Source organism: Stegodyphus dumicola, chromosome X2, assembly GCF_044657685.1.
Source record: "Stegodyphus dumicola isolate Sdum_Otavi_A_Nest chromosome X2, ASM4465768v1".
Classification (NCBI taxonomy): Eukaryota; Metazoa; Arthropoda; class Arachnida; order Araneae; family Eresidae; genus Stegodyphus; species Stegodyphus dumicola.
In genome coordinates this window covers 146,875,879-146,903,035 of record NC_140781.1, presented here as the reverse complement: position 1 = coordinate 146,903,035, position 27,157 = coordinate 146,875,879, and the positions used below count along the sequence as shown (strand labels likewise).

The 27,157-nt window shown below is 31.1% G+C and overlaps 1 protein-coding gene across 2 annotated transcripts in view; it reads right to left on the bottom strand.

Annotated features, from left to right (window-relative positions):
- The window catches only part of LOC118179926 (integral membrane protein 2B), a 48,191-nt gene that overhangs the window by 7,867 nt on the left and 13,167 nt on the right, over positions 1-27,157 (bottom strand). Inside the window, exons 2-4 of one of the 2 annotated variants that reach the window (XM_085809448.1) lie at positions 14,717-14,887; positions 9,470-9,487; positions 54-311 (exon numbers count right to left, since the gene is read on the bottom strand). In XM_085809448.1, the coding sequence (XP_085665574.1) occupies positions 54-311; positions 9,470-9,487; positions 14,717-14,887 (447 nt within the window). The remainder of the gene's footprint in view (positions 1-53; positions 312-9,469; positions 9,488-14,716; positions 14,888-27,157) is intronic. The other variant, XM_085809449.1, reaches the window with a different exon arrangement.

The following is a 27,157-nucleotide window of genomic DNA, read 5'->3' as shown; positions in this document are numbered from 1 at the left end:
CTCGAGTTTGGCCAAGCTCAAGGTTGTTGCATTACTGACTTGATAATACTTACCACAACAAAATCATGTACAAACAGACCACGACGTCCATGAGCAAATGATGGTACTTGTATTCTTTCATACTGCTGGAATTTTATGTCAATATCAACTTCTTCTTCAAAAAAGTTAGCTTTCGGAGATTCTGCTTCCCATGATTCAGTAGGATTAGCAGATGCATGATGTTGCTTACTAGCTACATATGGCTCATGCTTTGGATCTTCTTGAATGTCAGGAAGATAAGGAATACTGCACCATCCACGAAAATGTCGTAACTGAAACATATTTTATAACTGAATATTTTTTACAATGTAAAAAACTCTGATAACACTGTTACAGAATACTGCGCAGTAAGCTACTATAAAACAAGTATGTGCAGGGGAAAAGTAACAAATATGACAGCTGCTTTATTAATATAAAATAAAACTGATATAACCCTAATTCTCAATTTGATTAATGTCTTTTTGGTAATTAGTTTAAAATCTGTGAAACACTAAACAACATTAAGCAAATGGTTAAAAAACTAAACCCTCAAAATTAAGTTTTTATTACACATGTAAAATTTAACAAATATTCAAATTGCAGAAAAAGTAAATGCCTAAAATTTTGGAATTAGGTAAAATTGTTTTAATTGCCCCAAAAAAGTTTTTTTATTTTATTTATTTATTTATTTCTATTTTCTTTTAAATTATGATGATGGAACATGAAATCCCAACATTAGTTAGCAGTTCAGCTACACGAATGAAAATCAGACATCTGTCATTTATTTTCATTATGTAAATTCCATATCTCGGTGCTTACATGTTACATGAATGAGCCAAACTGATAACCATATGCATGATCATTTTTCAAGCAACTATGCTATGCTCATAACAATCCATCCGTCAAGCAACATCATTTTTGTAGGTATTCTTTTAGTGTATTCCAAGTTCCAAAAGTTCTTATAAATAAATTTTTTTTTTGCCTTAAACTTGACTTTAAAATATACACTGATGGAATTTACTGCCAATGAAAGAAATTAATGCAAAATTTCAGCAGGTATACAGAATTTGGCCACAAAACCTCTAGAGAAAACATCGAGGGCATGTGCTTGGTTAGGTAGTCGTTGTCACCAAGGTCTACGTAATGCCAGGGTTTTGCAATTCTCTGACTTTTTTTTTAAAAGAATGTTTTATTTTTTAATGCATCATATAATTCTTATTGAATAATTAAAACCTATATTTTAAACTGCTAAAGCATGTTTCCGTTTCTTGCATTGACACTGTTTACTGACTGAATGATAAATAGTTCGTAATTTATTTTTGAAGTAACAAAAATCCCCAACTTGCACCTTATAAGCATCTTTTACCTTTTATCTGTAAAAAAACTGTTAACTGTGCCAAAGTGGTTGCATTAATACATGGGTAATCAAATCTATAGGTCATATTTTGCACATGCAGCATCATTTACCCTCAGTAATCACCATAATGTTGAATACAACCATATAAAAGGGTGTTCCCACTGGGGTTTATCTGAGCTAACGGGGACAACTAACATAGCCGACCCATCTCCAAAACCAGTTTTTCCCCATTGGGGAGCAAGTTGAAAAATTTGAACTGCAAGCATAGCAAAGCTAGTCAACACAGGGAACTAACTGACTCTGTTGGCTCAGATAAACCCCAGTAGGAATGGCCCTTAAGTGTGCATGCATCTAATCATACAAACATTAGATATCATGTTTTGTATGGAATTCTAAATTTGCTTTACCTGAACAATTAAATTAGCAGACCTTGTTACTGGCTAAGGATAAGCATGAAGCTGACATTCAATGACACTCAACAAACACTTGATGGATATAAGATAGAGAGATATCTCTAACCATGGCAATATCTTAGTATGTTGAACAACATGTTAGATTTCACTTGCAGTGTGGAGACAAGAATTACCTCATTAAAAGCCCCTTCGAATTTCACTCATGAATGAAAATGCAATGATTTTGATTACTATTCTTGTTAGTCCAGAAGAGCTATTGATTTCGTTTTGGTATTCTGCGTTGGAAACTTTAAATGTCTGTTCACTTTTCAAACTGTTGCCACCAAATATTACAGCTCTGTATTATATTTAAAGAAATTTAATGAAGAATCTGCATTAAATGTATGCATATTTCCTGCACTGTGATAAAACGACAGTACCTAGAGCCATCAAGTTTTGAATTGTGTTATATTTCCACCCGAATATTGGCATATGGAGGCCGGATTAGGAATTAGTTTTATTACTTATTTCATATTTTGTAAAACTTTAAGGAATATTTGATTAACAAACTCAACGATTTCAAAACGAGCTATGGCAACACTGTACGGGGGAAAAAAACATTTTTTTCTCCAGCGCATGAGACTGTATCCAAAATTCTAAGGACATGCTCGTTTTAAAATTATTTTTCAATTTTGCTGCTGAATTGGATTTTATGGTTTAAATGCAAAGAACATAATATTTAATAAATAAAGGTAACACAGAAAACATTTAAAAATGCCCCCTTCAGCGTAATGTAAAATCTGAAAGCCTTCAGATTTTTTTATTTATTAATTTTTAGATTTTTCTTATATATATATGCAATTCTTGGGATAAAAATGAGAGTTCTGCCAAAAAGAAGCCAAAGGATTTTTGTAAAAGTAAGTTCATTATACATTCCTTCCTACATCATTATGCCCGGGGTACAGCAGGTATGCCAGTAATAGATGCACAGTATATGTTTGTCATGTCTCTTGCTGCTCTGTGCATGTATGTTAATGACATGTAGGCAGAAATGTTGTTACTCTGTGAACACAACAATCTCCATTCTACCTTCCAGTAGGCTCTAATTTGACACTGCAGATGCATATGATGGTGATTTGGAGTAACTATCTAATACCACCTAATGCTTGCTAAGAGTATTACTCTCCAATAACTGATTTAACAATGTTAATTTAGTAATGCAGGTCTTGCTGAATCTTGAATATCTACTATAGTTCCCTATTTCTAATTGGACTGGATTAGGCTTGTAGCAGTGCCTTCTTCCTATTGCTATTAATATATAATTTTGTACATGTCCTACTCCATTCTCTGTAATGGTTATGGTAAAAAAATTTTTACTGCATGATTTCATTCAAAATTAGTAAAATGGCCAAACTGAAACTGCCATCTTGGAAGCAACTTTTAACTCTCAACAAATGCAAATTACTGATCCCTAGAAGAAAGAGACACTCATTAAATACTTCACACATATTTAAGAACATGCAAATTTGCATTTAAACTTGATAGTATTAGCACCATCCATGAGTTGCGATTTTTTACAATTTCGTTAAATGTCATGTCTCAAATGCAGCACAAACATCCCCTTCCTTTCATTTACCTAGTTTTCCTAGCTGCTTTGATGTGATTTCGTTTTCCATCAATATAGGTAGATCTGATTTTCACAGTTGCTTATTAAGGCATACATCACATTTTATTGGAGAAGAAATTATTTTTGCCATTTTCAATTTTAATAAACATACATTCATTATTTTTCAAATTAAATTGATTACTCTTTTCAAATACTCTAGCATTGGTTTAACCCCTTTCTGTAAAAGCTTGCATAATCTACAATATAAATAACAGTAATTTTCTTTAATATGCTCAAATATGAAAGCTTAAAAGCATATTTTCTAAGCATGCAACATTTCAATGGATTTTGAGTCTTTATAAATTACTGTAACACATAAAATGCATTAATGAAAACAGCTGTATTTCGGTGATTAAATTACTAATATTACTGAAGGTATTGCAGAGCTTTTTAAAAGCACATATATGTACCAACAATAGCAAAAATTATCTACTGACCACAATTCTAAGTTAGGCTAGTTAATGGGAAGCACTAGACAGTTTGCTGCCATAGAATGGATGATTTCTTGGAGAATTTCTAATCAAGGTAATAATAAAGGTGACTATGAAGATAACATACTAACATACAAGCTAAAATGTCTATATGCAATATAAAGAAAGAATATGATAAACTGCCTAAGAACAAACTGAGTTTAAATGGCATTGGCAAAAGCCTGTTACTGCAAATAGGCAAAAAATGTTACTCAGCTTTATAGTAAATTTAAGCAGGTACTAATAATCTTAAAATTTCCTATGTTATCCTAAATAAGAACACATACTCCTTTTCATGAAAGATAAAAAAGAGCTGATGTTCCAGGCTATACTTTGTTTTACCCGAAAAATGCAGATGCAGAAACTAAATGGATCTGCTTAATTTACCGCAGCCATCTTATTTTTATCACAGTTAAAATTAAACCTGCACATCTATGGCATTATAAGCTCTTTTCTTAAACTATACAAAAGCTCTTAAAGAAACAGATTGCATGTTAACGTGTGCAGATTATAATATGCACCCCGTGCGAAAGTAAGAATTTGAAAATTTTTTCTATTTTTACAAAAAGTATATTTTTATCACAGTTAAAATTAAACCTGCACATCTATGGCATTATAAGCTCTTTTCTTAAACTATACAAAAGCTCTTAAAGAAACAGATCGCATGTTAACGTGTGCAGATTATAATATGCACCCCGTGCGAAAGTAAGAATTTGAAAATTTTTTCTATTTTTACAAAAAGTATTAAACTATAGATATTAATTATGCCTCCGAGGAATTATGCAAATACTCAGAGTCGAATACGTAAACATACATGTGTGTGTCTTCAAAGCTCTGATTATGGAGGGGATATAAACATATGAGGGGTTTCAGCAATTTGTGTGCTCGTACTCCTTCACGACATTCTGCATTTCTCACAAGAACTGCGTAAATTTTATAAAATATGAATAAAATGAGTAGCCATAAACGTATAGAGGACACAATTAGATGGAGATTTGTCAGTAGATTGGAAACAGATACTCAATTAAATTTAAATAATTTAGAAATATATCATACTCAATTAAAAATACAAGAAACACAGTGACGCACACAAAAGAATGCATTTTCAAAAATTTATACTAAATTCAGTTCTTACATCACACGGGCCCTATTCTCACTGCCAGCAATGGCACCTATCCAAATTTCTCATGCATTACTGATCTCCTCACATGGGCCTTACTCTTACTACCAGCAATGGCAACTGTCCAACATCTGTTCCGTCTTACCGACAGGTTTAGAGCCAATTTTGGTACAATTCAGTTATCAGGACCTGGTATTGCATGGATGGATGGATGAATTCATGCATGTATATCAGTATGGATGTTAGTGTGTGTACATACACACATATATGCACATACATACATACACAGCTGCATACATTCGTGTACTTCTGAATTCGGTCCTGACAGCTGAACAGTACCCCAGATTAAGTTACAACAGGTTTTTAATGTGCTTATTTTCAGGTGACAAGATCTGCCATTTCACCATACAAGCATACGATTTTTTGTTGTTGTTACGTTTGCTTTAACATAGCACTTACCAGGGGTGTTTGTAAGACCCCAAATAATCCCCTGAAACTTTTATGGACTTACTACCGACATTTTTTTTTTTTTTTTGAGTTTCGAGAAGGGGGGGGGGAGAGAAATGAAAAATTACAATTATGAAGTATTGAATGACCTAATTATAAAAATTCAATGAATTACTTTTTTTGCAAAATTAATAACCATAAATTTTCAAACATATAAACTACTAAATTTTATGTAAATATTTTAAGTTACCTGAATTAATTCTTTAAAAAAAATTATCTAATTTCTGCTGCTTTTTTTTTATTTTCTGATGTTTGTGGGCTTGTCTTTCTTTTGTGGTGAACTTCATAATTGCAGGAAAGTTGACTTTTATTTTCCTCATTTACAGTTGAAGAAATTTCCTTGAGAACTGCACATGCAGAGGTAGAAGCAGTTTGCTTTTCTGCTAATGTAGAAGGTTTTTCAGAGACTTTTATAGGTGACTCATCTGAAATACATGTTTTTAAGTCCTCTTGATATGTTTTCCAACTTCTGTTCATATTCAGTAAGAGATCTTTGTGAATTGGATCAGTCATTGGATTTTTTGAGCCATATTTTTCACATGAGGTTTCTTTAGAAGCCATTAAATCATATTTAATATTCTGCACTGCATCTACGGAATCAATCTAAGAGAGGTTCTATAGTCACTGACAAGTGTATCCATTAAGTTGAATGCACTTTCCACTAATGGGCCATGGAAGCAGCTAAGGCAGGCTTTGACCAATTTAGCCAATGTAGGATACTTATAATCATTTGTGAAATCATCTTTTAAATTAAAAACTTTAGACCAATATTTATGAATTGTACACTTGACTTGATTTCCATTTTCATCAGATGTGTAGAGCATTTCTTTGGTGATATCAATATCACTCTGGTATAACCTCATTTCAGCTTCTACTTTTGACTTTTCATTATCACTAAAAATATGGGACATAAAAGATGATAATATTTCAAAAGCTAATATTGTACTGGTTTTACCTCTTAGCTCTGGATCTAATGCTGCAAAACTAATTAGATATGAATTTTTAAGGGGTAATTTCTGTTTCATATGCTGTGCTGTATTAGTATAAGCTTTCATCAGAGAAATTTGGAATTCTTTTGCTATTGGATGATTTTTTGATAATTTCTTCAGGAGAATGGAAGCTTCTGCACCAGTAAATATTACTTTGCTAGGTAGATGGAATTCTGGATTTGTGACATCAACCTTTAATAAATCATTATAAGATGTGCACTCTATATTTTCTGGCTTCATAAAAAAAGAGAAAAATTTTGCCATCAATTTATAAATACTGGAATGTATTAAATGAAGCATTGGTTTTTTGTTTCAAATAATTTAATATATGTGTTGAACTCTGGTAATACTGCTGAATATAATGCCATATGCAATAAAGTTTTGTTTTGCATAAAAAATAACCCATTTAGTATTCTTTTTTTCCGAGCTAAAGCATCCTTTGCGAGTTGTTGGGAATGCAAGCAAGAATACACCCCTTCAACAACTTTTTTCTGAGCTGCAGAAATGTTTCTTTTATTGTATACAGTTTCAACATAAGAAAAATAATCTCCTTTATCAGTTTTATCTAAGTAGTGAAAATAAAATTCAATAAGAGCATCCCACAGATCTTTGATTCTTTCTAAAACACATAAAATGTACACCCACCTATGGTCTGGTCTCTTCAAGGGCTTAAGTTTTTTAATGGCAAGGGATTCACAGATTTTGAAAAAATTCTCTCTTTTACTGCAGCTTTTCATATCAAAATAGACGTCATCAAACAAATCTTCTAAGTATCTATCAAAACATGAAGCAAATTTTTTTGCACAGTTATTAGCTGTGTGACATGTGTCACCATCAATATCTAATAAGTGGGGTGCTTTGTTTGATCGTAGTCTGGTTTCAACACCCTTTTTTTTTCCATGCATGGTGTTACATGAGTCCATTAATACACTAATTAAGTTTGCTCATGGAATATTATTATCTTCAATAGTATTAACAACTGCTTTAAAAACAGCTTCTGAATTGCAAGATTCCATCTTTAGAGATGCAAAATGATGAACTACAACTTCATTTTGATTGTTGTCATAAAACTGCACCAATATTGCCAGTATACTTTCTTGAGCATTGCTAGTACTTTCATTCAAATTTAGAGAAAATGGAGTCTCCTTTAAAGTTTTAATGATATTTTCCCTAATAGTTTTTGCGAGCCCATATTTCATCTTATAACATGCAGTAGTCCTGGACATTTCCAACGAGTTTAGTGCCATCTGATCGCGGCTCAACTGTTTGCAGAGTTCAATTAAATTGGGAGCTACATTGAAAGAAAGAGAATTCTCGGCGATAAACGAAGTTATTAATACCTCTTGGCGTGCTTTTCTTGTCACTATATCCAATGGCCGAGCATCAGTCTCCAGTAAGTCATCAGTATTTTTTGAATTAGCATAATTACTTAAAGTCATTGAATGTCTAATGCACTTTGAATATTTTATGTGCGTCACAGTTTTAAAATGATTTGTGAAAGCCTTGAATCCTTCCCCACCATACTTCAGCAGTGAGTTACAAAAAACACAATATGCTTGTCCAGCAACATTTATTTTCTTGCACCATGTGCCGATGGTATCCCCATTACCATCTCTCCGTTCAATCCAATTCCACCTAAATGCATTCCGGACACCTTCTTCTAATTGTATAATATCACTATTTATATCAAGAAATTTCATAGTGAAATTCTCTTGCGTACATAAATAAAAAAATATTTCAATCAACGAAAAATTTACACGTGCATCAATAAATGAAACGAAAATTTTACACAGCGGAGGAAAAAAAGTCGAGAAGCGATCAATAACAAATAGCTAATACAGCGAAAAATCCCCTTTCTCTACTTATTGGTGCCCTGCCAGGAGAGATAAGACCTTTGAACTCAGAGTCACGTGATCGCACATCTGGTCGAACGAAGTCTCCCCCTTTTTTTTCTGCAGCGACAACTTGCCGAAAAGAATCCAGAAGAGAATGTCCAAGAACCGGGGGAATGAGTCATAACTCGCAATAAGGAAAGAACAAAAAAGTTTTTCCCCTCTTTTCACGCATTATCACTGCCTTTGGAGAAAGAAAGGAAAAGTTTTCACCACACACACTGACCTTGCGTTTTCTGCTTTCAAAGCAAACAAAATTACCCAGATCAAAATTAATAATTCATTATTGAACGACGATCCCCGGAATTTCCGGGGTTTCCCCGGAGCACAAGCACCCCTGACTTACATACCACCATGAACCACCACCCAAGAATTTTGACTGGACATTACAGAGGACATAATACACCGAGTTTGAGATGAAGGATGATCACACGATCCACAATGAAGGGTAGTTATTAACCCATAATAAAATTGGAAAGTTGCTGCAGCTGATTGTATAAGTTACACTCACATAAAGTTAGAAAATTTTATGTTGAAAAATATCACCTAAGCATTTCATGATTCACATACAAACATTAAAAAAAAAAGATGTATGCAAAAACGAATTTTACAATTTTGTAATATGATCTGAAAATAATGCACTTGGCACTGAATAAATTTATTTACATTTGCATAAAGAGGTTGTATACTACATTATATACCATTTATGTTGAATATTAATGTGAAATATTGAATATTAATGTGAAATATTGCATTCAGAATCATCCTAACTGAAGTCTGTGGTTCTCAAGTTCTTTGTTACAAGTAAAGAAATAAAAATTTGCAAAATCAAGAACACGCATTATAAATAACATGCAGAAAGATTTATAGGCAGCTAAATCCAATTACATATCACACATAAGCATCTGTTATTCAAATTTAATAACAGTAACAGCCCATACTCATACAAGCAAATAAACAGAAATAAATACTGTATATGTAGAAATAAAAATAAAAAACACAGCTCCACATATAATTGTTACCTATAGAGAAAACGAATTAAGAGAAAATATACTTACATCTGCACTTTGTCCAACCTGAAAATAAGACTTTGATTTACAAATCTCTGGTCAACTAAAGATTATAAGATGAACAAAAGTGTCTGTATATTACTAGTGGCAACATCATGTATTGCATTTTAAGCAGCAAAATTCCAAAATTATTTAATATCAGAAAAATAATCAAAAATACATACACTTCTGGGGAAAAAGTAATTTTACAGATGCCACAAACATTAAATCAATGTTAAATTCATTTTTAATTATCAAAAAATTAAATTTTATCCACATATTACATACTTTGTATTCCCAATAGCTCTCGGTAAAAGTACCAAAAAATCAATATTTCTACATATACAGTAAAATATACAAAAATTAATGAGTCCTTAAAAATTTATTAAAAAATCATTAAAGTAGCAGTGAAGTGTGGGTTTTAGTTTTCCAACTGCAGGGGTAATTTTTCTGCTTAGTGCTTATTCCGATCTGTGTTTGATGAGTTTCAATACCCCCCCCCCTTTCTTTTGTAAGGAATTGTAATGGAAGTGTGGAGTTTGCTTGTTGATGAGAAAGCACTGCATTTCTTCAGAAATATAGTGTTTTGCCTCACACCAGAGAATGCAAAAATTTGTATTCCATGAAGTTACATTTCATAAATGATCGAATCAATGCAACTCTGTTTCAGTAAAGCAAAAACCAAGTGCTGTGTACAAGGGGAAAGCATGTGTAGAACCAAGTTGTGCATGGTACCAAGTTTCTGCAATTCTCTAAATTTTTTTTAAGCTAAAACGAATCGCTATGTACATGCGGAGAAGAGCAGAGAAAAGGATAAGTGTTTTACTATGGATATTTCTTGCATTTTTGATTTTGTTAATTTAGTTGCTATTTCAATGTAAGTCTTAGCATAACACCATTTTTTTAAATAGCTGTTGTCTTTTGCATCTCAGGTTGACAAAAAATTAGTTGCCAACAACTGATGACTTTTCAGGACAGTTGGGGGATAATCAATTTGCTAACATGCATATGGGGGGAAAAAAAAAACTGGAGTTTGGCTTGAATATTTCTCATTTTTTTTTTTGGTAAATCAATGTATGTTGATCATTAATATACATTATAAATATACTAACCAAAAGACAATGAATTTTAATCTCCCTGCCAGAAAATTATGACACCTGAAAGTACACCTGAATCTGATTTAAAATGCCCATATACAGAAAAATACTTTAAAAATATATATAGTAGTAAAAACTCCGAAATCTGAACACCCAATATCCAGAATGATCAAACACTTGAACCACCAGCCCCCCCCTTTTTTTTTCAGAACTTTTTTTCATAAAATTTAGAAATGAAAATTGTAATAACTCCAGAAAAAGCAAGTGTTGTAAAAGCAATTCTTCTCCTACCGAACCAAGATTCCTATATGTAACTCTCTAACACCTGCTAGTTATGGAATTACAACTATGACAATGCATTCATTGACATTAGCTATGACCACACTTTTAGCCCCCGAATGGTTTTAGAGGTGGAAGTTAATATTTTTCTGTCTTACCTAAACAATGAAATGATGCTAATACTGGTTTTCTATTGGTGGCATAACAGCAGGAAGAAAGAAATAATTAGATTCAGAAGAAATTAAATTAACACAGCAAACTGCACTCTTCTTTTAACAACTTAATCCAGCTTACTTTTATTTGCACGCAATTATTATTATAGCTATCTATTAAAATTAAAGTTTAAATTTTTTATTATATCTTAAATACTTTCTAATTCTGGAACTACAGTGCAAAAACATATTTAGTACTAGCCTTCTATAGAAGCCTTGGCACGAGAAAACTACGCTGGCACAATTTAGGCTAAGAAAGAGCAATTTCAAATTTGGGCAAACAGCTCATGTATATTTTGAAACTGAATGTGAAATTTTCCAATCAATGGAAATTGTGATTCTGCCACGCTGCTCAACCTTACTGCAATATCGGGAATTGTTCGCAACTAATTTTTCGCCAACCTAACGTGAAAAACTGTAGCCATTTAAAAACAAATAGTAGCATGTTGAAAATTACTTAAAACAGTAACAAATTAATCAAATTAAAAAAGCAAGCATTTATAACGAAACAGTAAAAAGTACATAAAACATATATCCATAACAAAACACACAAAAAAATTTTTAAAACAGGAACAAATTAACTAAAAAATGTAACAAGCATCTGCAATAAAACTTAACTTTCTATTTTCTTCACCTGTGTAACTTTAAAAAATACATCAGCGAACTGCAGAATTCTCGGCAATGCAAAGCAACTTGGCATTCCTCTCTCATGTACATAATGACCTGTTTTAACTTGAAAATATATCAAAGAACTGCACTTATTCAGAGAAAACTATTATTACAATCATTTAAGAAGAGCAGTTCATAAACTACTTTTGAGCTGCAAGATTTCTATAATAATGCAACATCAGATAAATAATGCTAGCCAAATGTGTTGCTTTCACGCATTTTGCTGGCAAAGCACATTTCTATACAACTGAATCTGTTGTAAAACACAGCTTCATGGAATGTGAATTCCTACACTATGCAAAATACCATATTTTTGAAAAATGCAACACTTGCTTTTTCATTAGTAGGCAAACTTCACGGTGACATTATAATTTGTTACAAGGTGTGAAAAGAAACCTCAACAGCTCATTCAAGCACTCTTGCAAGTATTAATAGGTTGCCAGATAAAACACATTTTTGTAAAATTCTGGGTTGCCCACTTCAGCGACATAGTACTTGCCTGGTGATTCTTGTCAGGGTTGGGTGGATAATGTGATAGTACCAAAATTGTTAATAAGTGTGGAGAACTGATAATTAATGAAGATGATATAATAAGTTTTCCATTTTAAAAATGGTGCTCCAATCAGCAATTAACTAATGGACAGTGAAATCTGCAGTATGTTTTAAATATGGAAAATAGACAGTGAGTTTTGTGAATGAAAAAAGATTTTGATTGACAGTTTAGTGGTAATTTTTGACACCGCAAGTACAAAACTTGAACAATGGAACAAGTAACTGAACAAAAAATAATACCTATCTACAAAATTAAACAGGAGAATATCAGCACAAGAAATGAAATGTTTTAAACAACTTCCATTGAAGGAAATGTTTAATACAACAAATAAATATTCAGCTTTTTTGTTAATTTTGGTTGCTTAAAGAAAAAAATGCTTTATTGTTCAAAAATATTTCACATTTTAAATTTTATAATTTTTACATATCATCTTGGTAGAATTCAGCTGACGATCTAAAATTAGGAATGTGGAGTTGTCACATCGTCTTGCTGAAGTCCCAACGACTTTGGATCTCAGAATTTGTACTGCAGTTATTGGCTTTATTCAGTTCAAAGAAATTTATTTAGTTCAAATATAAAAAGAATCATTTAGTCAAGAATGACATTAAATTAAGGATAGACTACATGGTATATCTGTTATACAGCCATGATAAGAAAGTTTTGTCATGAATGTTTCCAAACTATTCGTGAAAGCAAGCAAACCAATGACGTATTCTTATGATGATAAAATTGCTGTTCAAGTGAAAGTATGACAACACAGATCATAAAATAACTGAAAAAATTATACTAACATAAATTATATCACTTTTTTATTTAAAAAAACTGTCATTTGAAATTTTCAATGCTCTGTGTAAGTAAACTCTGAAAATTTACAAAAGAAAATTTTTAATTAATTATCATGGAACATTTATGTATATAACAGAATATGAATTTTCAATACTGAATACAATTTTAATGCTGAATTAAACAGAACACATAGCCAGCCCAAATTAAACTTTTTTCATGTCTATCTTAAAAAATACAGGGAAATTTATATATTATTATCTATTCAATAACAGTATCTGCATCAAGTAATATTACCCACTAAGCTTGTAAAAATAATAAAAGAATCTGGATTAGGAAAATTATGCAGTAAACTTGCAAAAAGGATAAAAAAAATTCCATTTCCCCTTGATAAACTATATTTGATTTGTTGAATTTTTTCACTTATGGGAACCTGAAGAAATTAACTAGAAATTAAACCAGAATTTTTTTAAAAAAAAAGGCTACATTCACGTGTTTTAAATTAAATCTAAATTTCTTAATCTTCATTTTTATCAATATTTAAATTCATTTTGCAAATTTGAAACCATTCATTTATACGTATTTAAACTGCCTGAAATAGAACAATGTTTCAGAACAGCACTATATGACAAACTAGTACACAGAAGCAACTCACATTAAAGGAAAAAAAAAGGCAAACTGCAGCTTTTTAACAAGGGAACACAAATTAAAAATTAAGCAAGATCTTAAATTCATAATTTTTAATGGTACTTTTTGTTAAAGCCATACCATGGATTTTTTGCATTGTATCAGTGTATACTGGTTTATTTTTTCTCCCACACACACCTTCAGTTTCTTAATGGATGATATGGAATGTTCAGGAACAGTAACAAGGGGGAAAAAAATTAATTTCATGGTGAAAATCCTCCAAAAATCCACTGTAAAGGAAGAACATTGTCTACATAATCTTTCTCTTTTTGATTAAGCTTCATGAATTTGCACAATTTTGCAGGTTTTAATGTGAGAACGAGGTAACGAAGGACTGACACTTACCACTCTTGTACAATTATTCAATAAACCACTGTGCTGCCATTCATGTGAAGTAAGCTTTGGTTCACAAACTCAATCGAGGCTAACTGTTCACATTTTAATCTCATGAGGTGGTTATTTGAACAGAATCTTTCTTAGTGAAGAAAATTTGTTTCTTGAAGAAACAGAATAGCCATTGGCAAATCCAAAGGCATGAAATCAAATTAAGAGGGGATTAAAAACATGGTTGTGCAAAAGATAATTTTGAAAACAATTATCAGCAGGAAAGAAACCCAACCCAACTGGCGAAACCTGGCCCTAAGGAAACAAAAAAAGACACCAAGCAGTATGCCTTTAATGAAAAAGTACCCTTTTAACCCTCTGAGCGTTATGACCGGTCATCAGAAGTTTTGTTACTTGGCATATATCAGCTTCTAATTTAAGACATTTTGCTTTCTTACTTTCTTTAATAATGTAAATATTATCTTAATGAATACAAGTTTATGAAAATACATTCTAAAATAAGTAAATATATAAACTCAAATAATAAATGCTTTTTAAATACCAGTCTTCATGACGGTTCTAAAATCCTGTGCCGCTCAGAGGGTTAACATTCTGATTTGAATACTGCCCATGTAAATAATAAATGAAGTACCTTGTAGTGAGCAAACTGACGGTAAAGGTACATTCCCCCAATAATACCAGTGGTTAATACAAGAAGTGCTGTTGCAAACACACAGAGAGTAGTCAATGAGCTAGCCCTTCTAACATGAGCATGCATGGTGACGACAACAGGACGACCTTCTTCAGCATCTTTCACATTAGGCTAAAAATAAATTGAAAATTTTAAGCAATTTTATGAATGAATAATACAGAACTAAAATAGCAAACTGAAAAAGTTTACAATAAGTTCAAACTTTCACTAATTTAATTAATAAGAGTATATTAAGTGGCTACTTTTCATACTTATAAAAAATGTGCAATCAGATGTGGAAAAAAATATAATAATATTCAATATATGCATGTGAAAAATAAATCGGCTTACTTCTTATAATTACAACAGAAGTTCATCACCTTATTCTTATCAATTTAATCCAAATTCTCTCAACAATGATACAGTGATTATGTGGCAAAGCTTACATTACCACAAAAAATAACATTCGTGTTCTATCTTACAAATACAGACCAATAGCCTAGAGATCACATTATATGAAGCTAAAAATGAGAAATTCTAAGTTTGAGCTGCTACCATCATTTTATCACCGTTATTAATTCTTTTAATGCTACTGTATTTTGAAAAAAAAAAAAAAAAAAAAAGAAAGAAAAAAAAGAAAAAAAAAAAAAAAAAAACTTGCTCATGAAAAATAATTTTTAATATGCAAAAAGAATGCACAATAAAAGTTTTGAGCCAAAACCAATTTATCTACTTTTTCAAACTGGTTTGTTTCAACATGTTTATTTGCAATTGATTTATCATAAAAACATTTAAATATACAGTACTGGCATCCAATACATTCAATAAATATTAGTTCATTACAATTTACTCATATGCAAATGGAACATATGAAAATTTAATAGGGGTTCACTTAATGTTGTAGATTATAATGAGAAAGATTTTTATAATGCTAATAGATGGCCGCTTTTCCCTCGAAATTTCTACGACAGATATTCTGAAGAAAATTTAAATAGTGATAAAACTACACTTACTCAAAACATCTGATGCAATTTTATATTCTGAAATTAGTTTCAACAATTATGGTAAGCTGTTGACAGAAATCCAGTCTCATGTTAAAAATAGATTGGAGTGTAGCAGGTATATTTGTATTTGCATTCTGGTTTAAGTTGCTGTTTTGAGAATAACATCTGTCAAATACTGTGAAAGAGATTCTAATACATAACCAATACTTGAGTAATACAAAATATGATTCACAACACTTCACTGATAAAACAACTTGATAAATAACAGTTCACATAAGTAATTACACTTGATAATTGTAATTATCAACATGAAACTGTGTGCATTCTACTGGAAAAAAAGAAAACTGCACAATAGGAAAACTGTTGAATTCTTTAAGGGTTTAAAAAAAAAAAAGGAAAGGAAATGCAAACAGCCATAAGGATGCCTCTTCTGATGCAAAGAAAATGCGATTGGAGAAAGCAAAAAAGTATTACATTTCCTTCTGATTATAACATGAATCAATGCAAATTCAAAGATGATGATGATAATAGTAATTAAAAAAAAAAAAAAAAAACCTTTCACTATACAAAAAGCTGTACAACACTTCAGATTCAAATGAAAAATAAGGCAACAATTTGAAATACAGTGATAGCATTCTTTGCTTTTAAAACCTATGCCTTTATATCTGAAAACCATAATAAAGGGGAAAAAAAAAAAAAAAAAAGCATTATGGAGCAGCCAAAAGAAAAACAAATAAAATTCAGAAATTACTATAAAATAATCTGTCAACTTAACAGGAGTTTTAGATAAAAAATGCAATAGTTCAGTCAAAGCTTTAATAAAAAATATTGTTTTGATGTATAGCTTTCAAACAGGACATATACTGCAAGAAAAATGTTTACGCATGCGCATAATACCTTTACACTTACGCATGCGTGTTTAATAATATATAATGGATGGTATAAGCTAGGGTAAAATTATCCAATTATCTATTTCAGTTAATGTTGCAGATTGTGTTGTTCCTTAATCTTCTAACTGGATCCGGCTTATTATTTTTTGCAGACATCTAGAGCAATTTTATAAAAAGTAAGCTTGAACTTTCGATTATGTCAAAAAGAGTTTCCGATCCTGGAGCTGCCAAAGCATCTGCAAAGCGAAAGCATGTTTAGATGTACCGCTTCCGATAGTGAAGAAAGTGACAGGTTATTGAAAACGAAAAAATTTTGATTGACAAATTAGTTGGTATTCTCAACACAGCATTTATACGACTTGAACAGCGGAACTTTGTAACTGAACAAGAAATTATGTCTGTTTAAAGAATTCAAGAGAAAGTATTAGCACATAAAACAAAGCAACTTAAACAACTTGTATTGAAAGAAATGTTTAATAAAGTAAAACAAATAAATATTAAGCTTTTTTTTTGTAAATTTTGATACCCTTTAGATCATAATTGCTTGTTATTTCATAAATTACGGTTTCATATTTTTAATTTGGGCCCACCAGCGACCGAGCGGTAAAGTCGCTGAACACTGGTAGTTCGGTCCGAGGTTCGAATCCCGCGAACGGGCTGGTTGCATGGGTGTTTTCGAGGTTTTCCCCATGTGTAACGTGTATACGAGCCAGTTTCCCTTAGAAAGTCCTCCACGAAGGCATCCCTCCCCTTAGGCAGATAGCCCTCGCGTACTTTGCCATAATTAAACACACCACCATATTTTTAATTTTATAATTTCTGCATGCTGTCTTACTAGATTTAAACTGATGATCTATAATCCAGAAAAACCGATAATCCGGAATCGCTGAAGTCCCGAAGAGTCGGGATTAAAGACTTTTGACTATAATGATTTTCAGAATATATTAAATAATTTTTATTGTGTTTTTCCCTTATATGATTTCTGCCTTACTACATGATAGTTTTATATGAATAGACAACTGTTTATACGTTTTATTATTAATTTTTGTAATTAATGGGATTTTGATTATACTAAACAACTGCCCGTGCATATTAGGCTACTGACCCTTTGATCATCACAGACTTCCTTTAAAATTTTAGCGACATCCTGGGGGTCAATACTGACGACTTCATAGGGAGCCCTAAATTCTATTTTATTTAAGGAACTGAAAATGCAAGAGAAATAATATAATATTTCAGTGAAAGTTTTAAATCAAAATTTTTACCTTTAAACATATAGCATATAATCCAAAGAATTTAAAAAACGTTTTAAACTTAGCTGTAAAGATTTAATTAAAACTCGCAAAAAGTAATTAAAATCTTCAAGCACTTTCAATAGACCTCAATCAAAATTCAAGAATATCGTTATAGTAATGACATACAGGTCTGCCATTTTGGCTTCATTGGCGAAACTAATAAACCTTGACGAGAAAGTAATTGCTCAAAAGGCTAAAATTTTTAACAAAAGATGGAATTTTGAAACCAAAAGAAAACTTTTAAATACAATGATTTTTTTTAATGTTTTGATAAAGAAAAAGCTTACTTTAATAATTGAATGAAATTTAAGTATGTTCAGACTCTTTTAAAACAAAAATAGGAATAAAAAATATCAGTCAGTGCAAAACTTTATTTAAATTTTAAAATCAATTATTCTTTAAAAAAGTAGACTCAAAAAGGTGCCCAAAAAGTGGATGGTTGGAGTTTTTTGGCACAAAATCTATGGCCCAAAAAGTGGTCAAAAAGTTTTTAATAAATGTTTTGTAGATATAAGTAGAAAATTCCATAAAGTTGAATTTTAGATTCTTTAATATTATTTAAAATTACAGAAAAAGGTTGAAAAAGGAAGTAAAAGAACTATTGTTAGAAAAGTAAAAAGTCTTCACATCATGGGCTTATCTCCATAACTGAGTATATAAAGCCCTTTTTTAGAAACAGAATAGTAATTAAGAGAAAAATTTTTTTTAAAAATCCTATAAACTCTTTAACACATCCGTCTTTATCCTTCTCTTTTGGAGCTTTTAGATAAAAAATTCATACTTTTAAAAATTATTGTAGGGTGTAGACTACTCCAGATTTCTTTAAAAGACTATTAATGAATTTTAAAGGAATTTCATTATCTTTTACAATTTTGGTGAGAATTAGAATTTCTTCTTTTTGTATTTTTATTTCAGTGTAAATGTTATTGATTCTGCTAATTTGGCTAATAATAGTATTTGCAATAACTTTCTTAGATATGGCGGAGTTCCAATTTATTAGTAAGAAAATTAAAATCTTTTCTTTTTTCAAAAAGTTTTAATTTCTGTTATATTATAAATACTTAGATCAAGATTTCAGTTTGTTTTTTATTGGTCTTATTTAGTTTTAGACAATTATCGTAGATATAGCTGTTTTCGATTCAATTTAAATTGTTGAAAGTAATAATGTCATCAAATGATTTCAATGTTCCTCCTAAACTTGTTATATATATATATAATTTTTGTTTGATTACAGCGAGCTTTGCTATAAAGAGTCCTCCCCTTAGACGCGAGCATAAAATCAAAATAATGAAATGAATATAACTCCTATTAACAGTGCATATTTAGCCAAAAATTATGAATTTCAATGTGAAGTAAACACGTTCTCCAGATCAACTATCCAATTTAAGTATCAATTTCAAAAATTGTCCTCTTTTCATTTTTGATTATGTTTTTATATATGTAATAAATCAGTAATTTATTATTAGAAAAGTTTTTTAATATATCACCTCCAAGCAACAGAAATTTAATTAAAGTGAAGAATATTTGGAATAAATTTAAGTCAGTATTTTAATTAATTTAGATTTCTACTGTAGCAAAAAAAATTTAATCTTTAAAACTGTAAAGAAACTGTAAAACTTTAAAAACTGTAAAGAAATAATATTTTGAACTATCAAAATTCTAAAAAATAAAATTAAAAATTAAAATTTAAAGTACTGAAAAGGTAGCTATTGTCATTCACCATAGATTAATAGGCTTGTCAAGGAGAACGAATCAATCCACTAATAATTAACAATAACCAAATTAATTAAGAGCGTTTCATCTTTTTTCCAAGTAAGGATCAAAATAGTAATTTTGCTAGAGTTTAATCATAAGCTAAAAACCAAAATTAGAAAGATATTACTCTGCTTGAGCCAAAAGACTTGTCATAAATAAAAACTAAAATAAAAATTAGAAAGGAATTCTTAATTTAAGGTACTAGTTAACAACAGAACTAAACTAATAAAATGAGATCCTCACTTTAGAAAAAAAATTCCCCCCGACAGTCTCCCATTGTAAAAACAATAAAAAATACTAAAACCTGTACAAATTAATCTATACAAAAGATACGAGAAATCAATAGAAAAAGGTTCAAATTAATACATTTTAAATTAAAATGTAGTCATTTAATACCAATTAATACATTCTTTTAGATCCAAATGCAACATCAAAAGTAAAGTTCTCAAATACAAATTTATACATTCTTTTATATTAAAAGTTAAAATAGTGATTTATATACAATTTTTGGCTCAATGCCAGAAAGGAAATTAAAATTAACTTACTTGTTTGCAAAATTTGAAACGAAATGGCTGGGAAATGTACTCAGTGATGGAATGCAATAGGGTTGTCATATTTAGCGTGAGAAAAGGGAGCGGTTGGTAACATGTTGTAGTTCTATTTGAGATATGGCAGCCTTAAAGTTGGCGAGATAATCTTACAGCTAGGCAAGCTGTCATCAGAGATCAGATTCTTATCAAAAAATTTTTATCCAACAGAAGAAATTAATTTATTTCTCGCTAATGATCTAGAAAGCATAAAGGTATCATCTCTGTTAAAGGTGTATTTACCAGACTAAGTATATGAAATAGGTCCATGAGTTAGTAAAAAAAGAATGGCAGAAAAAACTTGTATTTTACACAGCATACAAAAATTAATTATAAAATTTACAAATCTTTAACTAACAGACATCAAACTCATTCTGCCTTTTGAAGGTTTAGGAATAAATTGTCATAACCCTATTAACAGATTTAAAATAAGTATTTAACACCTGCTTTTTTAAGCCAGTAATTAATAAATTTCTCTGAGGCCAAATTATTTTTAAGAGTATGAGCATGTATTAATATCTCATTTTGAATATCTAATGTATCAGTACAAATATTTTTTTATTCGTTGTATTTGAATAACGACTGTGTTACTAATTACTTTTCTGGAAATTAAGACCAATTAATTTATTAGTTGCAAATTTGAAGTTCCAGGTTTTGTCATAGAGTTTGATTTGCGTGAAGTTAACTATTTGAAGATCTAGAAATTCAAAAACATTTTGTGACGAATTAGTTTTATTAAGAATGAGTCTCTCGGAATAAATTTGGGAATTTTCTATTTAGTTAAAATTAGTAACAGTTGTGTCTTTTGGTTTGTGTCTCTTTCCCTACAGTAAGCACAATGCAAAAACATTTATCCAATCGCTGTGCTCGATTAAAACAAAGTGCTCTGAAATTGTATATACTCTGGCCACAATATTATGCACTCTCTTTTGTGGCCTACGCTTGACAGCTAAAGGACTCCTACTGCTTCGCTGTATCTATTCATTAGCCTAAATGTAACACCTCATAATTAAAACTGTGGAGTGCAGATTGCCTCCATTGTGCTGTGCCATGCTATAGAATAATCAACAACTAATAAAGATATGTTTGTATTATCAAGTGATTTTGTAATCCATCTAAAATTCCCAGCATCTACTACAAGGGTGAATCAAATGCCTATTATGTCTACAAATTATTTTTCTAAATAATCTCCTCCTTCTATGATATATTTTTCACAAAGTTTTGGTAATTTTTGCGTTCCATTCTCGTAGAAATGAAGTTGGATGCGTATCTAACCAGCTGAACACAAATGTTTACACTTAATTGTTGGTCTCAAATTGCTTGCCCCCATGTGCTTTCTTGAAGGGTCCAAACATGAGAAAATTGCATGGCAATACTGCTGCTGTGTGAGACTTAGCACTGTCGTGAAGGATCAAGACTTCTCAGATGGGATAATCTCATTTTGTGCATCAATACTGAGGCCTAATTTGATCCAAGAGTAGTAGGTTGCATTGATGGTCTGATATTCATGTAAGACATACACCGGTTGGACCTCACTCCAGTCCTCAAAAACCGTGGCCAATACTTTACCTGAAAACAATCGAGTTCTGGCTTTCATGGGTTTTCCTTTACCTTTTCTTCTCGACTCCATGCTTGCTCACTTTGATTGGTGATGTAATGGTGCAACCATGTCTTGTCACAGATGGCAATTTTATGCAAAAAAAAAAGCTTTTTCTTCTTCAAAACGAGTTTGAAGCCATTGAGAAATGTGAACCTGTGCACCTTTTTTATTATCATTCAGCAACTTTGGAACCCAATGAGTTTGACATTTTTCTGAAGCCAAACTGCTTTCTGATCATTGATTGAACACTTTCACAGCTGACACCAAGTTCTTCCAAAATTTGGAGCACTGTGCAGTGTCGATCTCGTTCGATAAGCTGACGAGCATGTGAGATGTTTTCGTTAGTCACATTGGCATGACGACCAATGAGCAGCGTTTGATCTTGATTCGCATTCACTTGATTGCTTGAATTAGTTGCAACAAACCTTCACTCTTGACCATGAAAGGGTAGCTTCCTCGAACTGTACATGCAGTCTGCTGGTTTCGTGTTTTGACTGACGAGGAACTTTAGAATTAGGTGTTTTTCAATAGAGAAGGGCTACTAGATGAAACATTGGACAAGCCAGCTGGTGTGGTTCCCTTACTCTAGGTAACCCAACCTAAGGACTTCAGCTGCTAAAACACATACAAATACTCATCCCCATGCTCAGCCAATAAAAGTTCGTTCACATTTGATTGCCCTACGTACATGATCAAAATGTCAGCAATCTCTTCATTCCACTCGCAACTACAAACTAATAACCATCTTCCCAAGTCAAACACTTTCTGATATCAAATTATCTGCAACAAACTAAATTATAATCACAATTTAGTCCGACAAGATTACTACCTGTTGCGACCCCAATGGAAACATATCTGCAAGTTCAAAAGTTCTAATGAAAACATATTGTGGAATTATTACTATTCACCTCTTCAATATTTCAAACTGAATTGAAAAAAAAAGTGTTCTCTAAATAACCAACAATTTTCAAGTGAATGAACATTCAGAATTTATTTCTAGTATGCAGCTGATAATGCATTATCAAAAGCATTTTGAATCAAGCCAAGGTCACTTTTGTCAGTGTTACAACAGACTGAAATGTGAAATTTTTTTGCTTCAAATATCCACAATGTCTATGCCTTTCTGATCATATCATGAAAGCAAATGAAATATTCAGATTTATTTATTTATAAAGGGAGTCCAACAATGTTCAAAAGATAACAATGCTTGCTTCAATTGCAGCTGGGAATATGATACAAAAATTGCTAACCATTATTATTATTATATTGAAAATGTATTAATTAGAAAATTGAATTTAACTATGTAATGCTGTTTTTGTTATCATATAGAATTTTAAAAATATTGGACCACTTTACGAAGTTGAGTAAAGTTTTATGATATCAAAAAATTTTTCATAATTATGTTTAATATAATTAGGCAACAAATTTCAATATCTGTAGAGATTTAATTTGGGAAGGTAATTAACATGCTTAATATATTCTTACATAATTGTTTAAATACCTTTAACATTATTTGAATTAACATTTTGATTTATTTAATTATTTTAGCAATGAGAATACTGTTTAAAAATTTGAATTCTAAGAATTTTAAAATTATTTTGAGAATGAGGCGAATATAAGCATTGAAGGCTCCCACCTTATGAAAAAAAATTAATTTTTTCATACAAGTGTTTTCGTTCTTTCTTTTTTTATTTATATAAATGGCTAGGGCAAAAGTCAATGAAAATAAAGAACCAAGAGCCTTTAGATATAAAAATGAAAAAATACAAATAAGATTTCTACACGGCCTTTGAAGAAGCAGAGAAATATGATTGTGCTTGCAAGACACCTCTTTTAGAACTTATAAAAATCTATCCTGAAAAGTTAAAAGAAGTAGCCCTTAACAGTAAGAGCTCTTCCTCCTACTCAAGTTAGTGTGGAAAGAGTCTTCTCAGCTCTGAAGTTTATCAAATCAGATCTATGGCCCTCCAATAAAGAAGATCTTGCCGAAGCTATACTGTTTCTCAGAAATAACTGATGCCAGTTTTTCCATTTAAATAAGCAGTAACCCATATGTATACGTTTACATATATACAGGGTGTTTTTTTTTTTTAAACTGACGGTACATGGTTAAAAATTTAGTTCCAAAAGTTGCTGATAGTGGGGAATATGACGCTTTGAATCTAAATTTTAGGTTTAACTGCACAATAAAATTTCTGACCACTTTAAAAAGTTACAGTAAACTGATAAATGAATAATAAAGAATTAATTTTTCCACAAATGCACTTTTATTCTAAAAAATAACTTCTGTAAATGGTTACAAATTAAAAAAAAAAGAACATTCTAGTCGACTTCCTTTTTATTCATTGTTCTTTTGTTTTTTAGTAGAATCGCTTTACCGTGAAAGACATCGGCCATTTTCAATATGACCTCCATTTTCTTGGACTAAGCATTGCATTCTGTTCACCGTACTCTCTACAGTTGAATGGAACTCAAAATACTGTCTGGTGTTGGGATTTTGCATTTTGCAATTTTTTCCGTGTTTTATGCAAAATTTTAGCTATCTTAAAGTGTAAAGCACCACACTTTCTCCTATCGCCAACTTTTGGAACTAATTTTTTTTCCCCTCAGATTTCCTTCCCCCCCCCAGTGTCGTCAATAGTCCCTGTACAAAATTTCATGGCTTTGCGGCTGATAGTTCAAGTTACAGAGGTCTCTGAATACCATCAGTTTAAAAAACAAAACACCCTGTATATATATATATATTATATGAGGGAGTTGGAGTCTGTCATTTTGTCTACTGACTCCACAGCCCTGATACAAGCCCCAACAATTTGGCCACATTCGAATTCATTTAGCTCTGACATGAAGCACTTACAACTGCACAAAATATGTCTCGATAACAAATGTTGAGGATGTTGTATGAGTGGCATTAGTGGGCAAACACATCAGTACCGCCAAGAGCTTTTGCAAGAATAAACATTTCAATCCAAACAGGCATTTTACTAGGTGTTTCCATATTTTTGTCTAACCCCAGTATTTTTTTATTACAAGTATGTACTATAAAGGATTTTATGGCCATAAAAGTAAATTCTAACTTTGATTTATATATATACACACACAATACTACAGGCCAGTTAATTTGTATAAGGAACAAAAGTTTTTAGGTCCAACTGCACACTGGTGGACAACTGCTAAGGAAAGATGACAGTCGCAGCAATAGCAATCACAAAATGTGGAAATTAAGCATAAGTGAAGGATACAGTAAAACATGCTGTGTTTATGCAACTTTTGGATTGCCGAAGTTGTTCATCATATGACAACCCTGATAACAAATATAAAGGATTTGACGCATATTGACCATTGTTGTTCAAAAGCAAAAATTTAACAGTAAAGAATCTATTGATAAACTTAAATTTTTAACTCATGGTAGTATTATTGAGAAGACTGAAGAAGGGCGAAAAATAACAGATGTTGCTATGGTGTTTGACGTCAGCCACAGTGTTATTTCAAGGCTTTGGAAACCACTTCAGACAAATGGAATGCATAGCAAACTTCATGGGGAAGGTTGTATTCATAGTATGATGCTGCAGAAGATGGATACACTGCCACCCCCAAAAAGATGGGACAGTTCTATTATCTCCCGTTTTACTGGACCGATTCAGAAAACTCAACTTGTGTTCTTTGTCTCGAAAGCACAACTTAGGATATGTATTAGATTTACATATAGCATTATTCTTACAAATATTTTGACACAAAATCTAACTTTTTCTGAAATGAAATGCCAATTTTTTTCCCTATTTCAATTCTACGACTCAAATTATACCAAACTGCCAAGTTTTGTAAAAATCACGTGAGTAGTTTTTAAAAAATTAGCTCTCAAAATTTTAGCTCCTCAATGTTAATTGAATTTGATATATATTTATAAATATATCTTTTTCTTTATTAAACTTATTTGATTCCTTCTTCGAGAATTCAAAATTTAGGTTCATACCAAAAAAAATTCACCTATTTATGATTTATTTTTAAAATTTGTGTCTTTTTTATAAAGCAATTTTTATAAATTTTTTTAAACAAATTTTGAATTAGAACCTATAAAATTTTTACCATTATAAAAATAGATGTATCTTAACCCCCCGAGCGTTACGGCTTTTTCAGGAAACAGCATGAAAAATAATCGTGTGTACTCATCTGGTCTGTTGCAAAAACGACAAGTATTTTGACTCAAACTACTTCAAAAGTGGGCCCCCCTTACCATGTGGATATAATTAAGCTAATTCTCTCCTCCATTGAATTTAGCGAATGAAATTAGTTTTTCTCCCTATGGTATCTTCGTCACAGGATTGGTTGCTAAAATGTTATTTTATCTCCTATTTGGCTACATTATAGTTTGCATACTAACACATATGCTGCATAACCTTAATCAAGATATGTGCCGAATAAGAAAGTTAGTAAATATGCATCAGTAATAAAAACTACGTAAAATGCTTTAAATTTCCAGTTTCTTTAAGGAATTGCTTCGATGATGGTGAAAAATTTATCTTGCATTCTTTACAGTTATTTTCTTAGAAAATACTTTTTAATATACAAAGAGAATTTGTGAGAATTTTTGCCCTCATATTCTAATTTTTCGAATACAAATTATTCGCAAATTATTTTAATATTATGTTTATATTTAGTTTTCAAATATTTTAAGTTTATTACAGATTAAAGTATTAGATTTAAATAATTCTTTAGATTGCATCATAAATTTATTACAGATTAAAGTATTAGATTTAATAATTTGCATCATAAATTATTGCATCATAAATTTATAATCATCATAAATTATTTATAAAAGTTAGTTATTTATGACATCGTTTTGACTTGTGAGAAATATACGTATGTCGCATAACTTCACCATAAAATGCTGAAATTTTATATTTGGAACTTATGACTAGTTTTAGCACGACGTGTGTCCGTAGATATGTATTCATGTATATCGCATAACTTAAACACGGTAAACCGTAAAATGTTGAAAGTTTCTGTATGCAATTGCTATAACATCTAGTTGTGCACCTATCTTTTTTTGCAATTGGCAGTTCCAAATGGGCATTTTGAAATGGAAGAGCCTATGAAGTTTAGCAAAAAATGTGTTTCATTTATTTGGTGTACAAGGAAGTAATGTGATGACCACATCAGATTTTTTAAGATGTTTCAAAATAAATAAATATATGGTTTGAATATCAAACGATCTCAAATATATGAGCTTTATTTGTTTGTAAATATTTTACAGGAAAGATAAGAAATAAT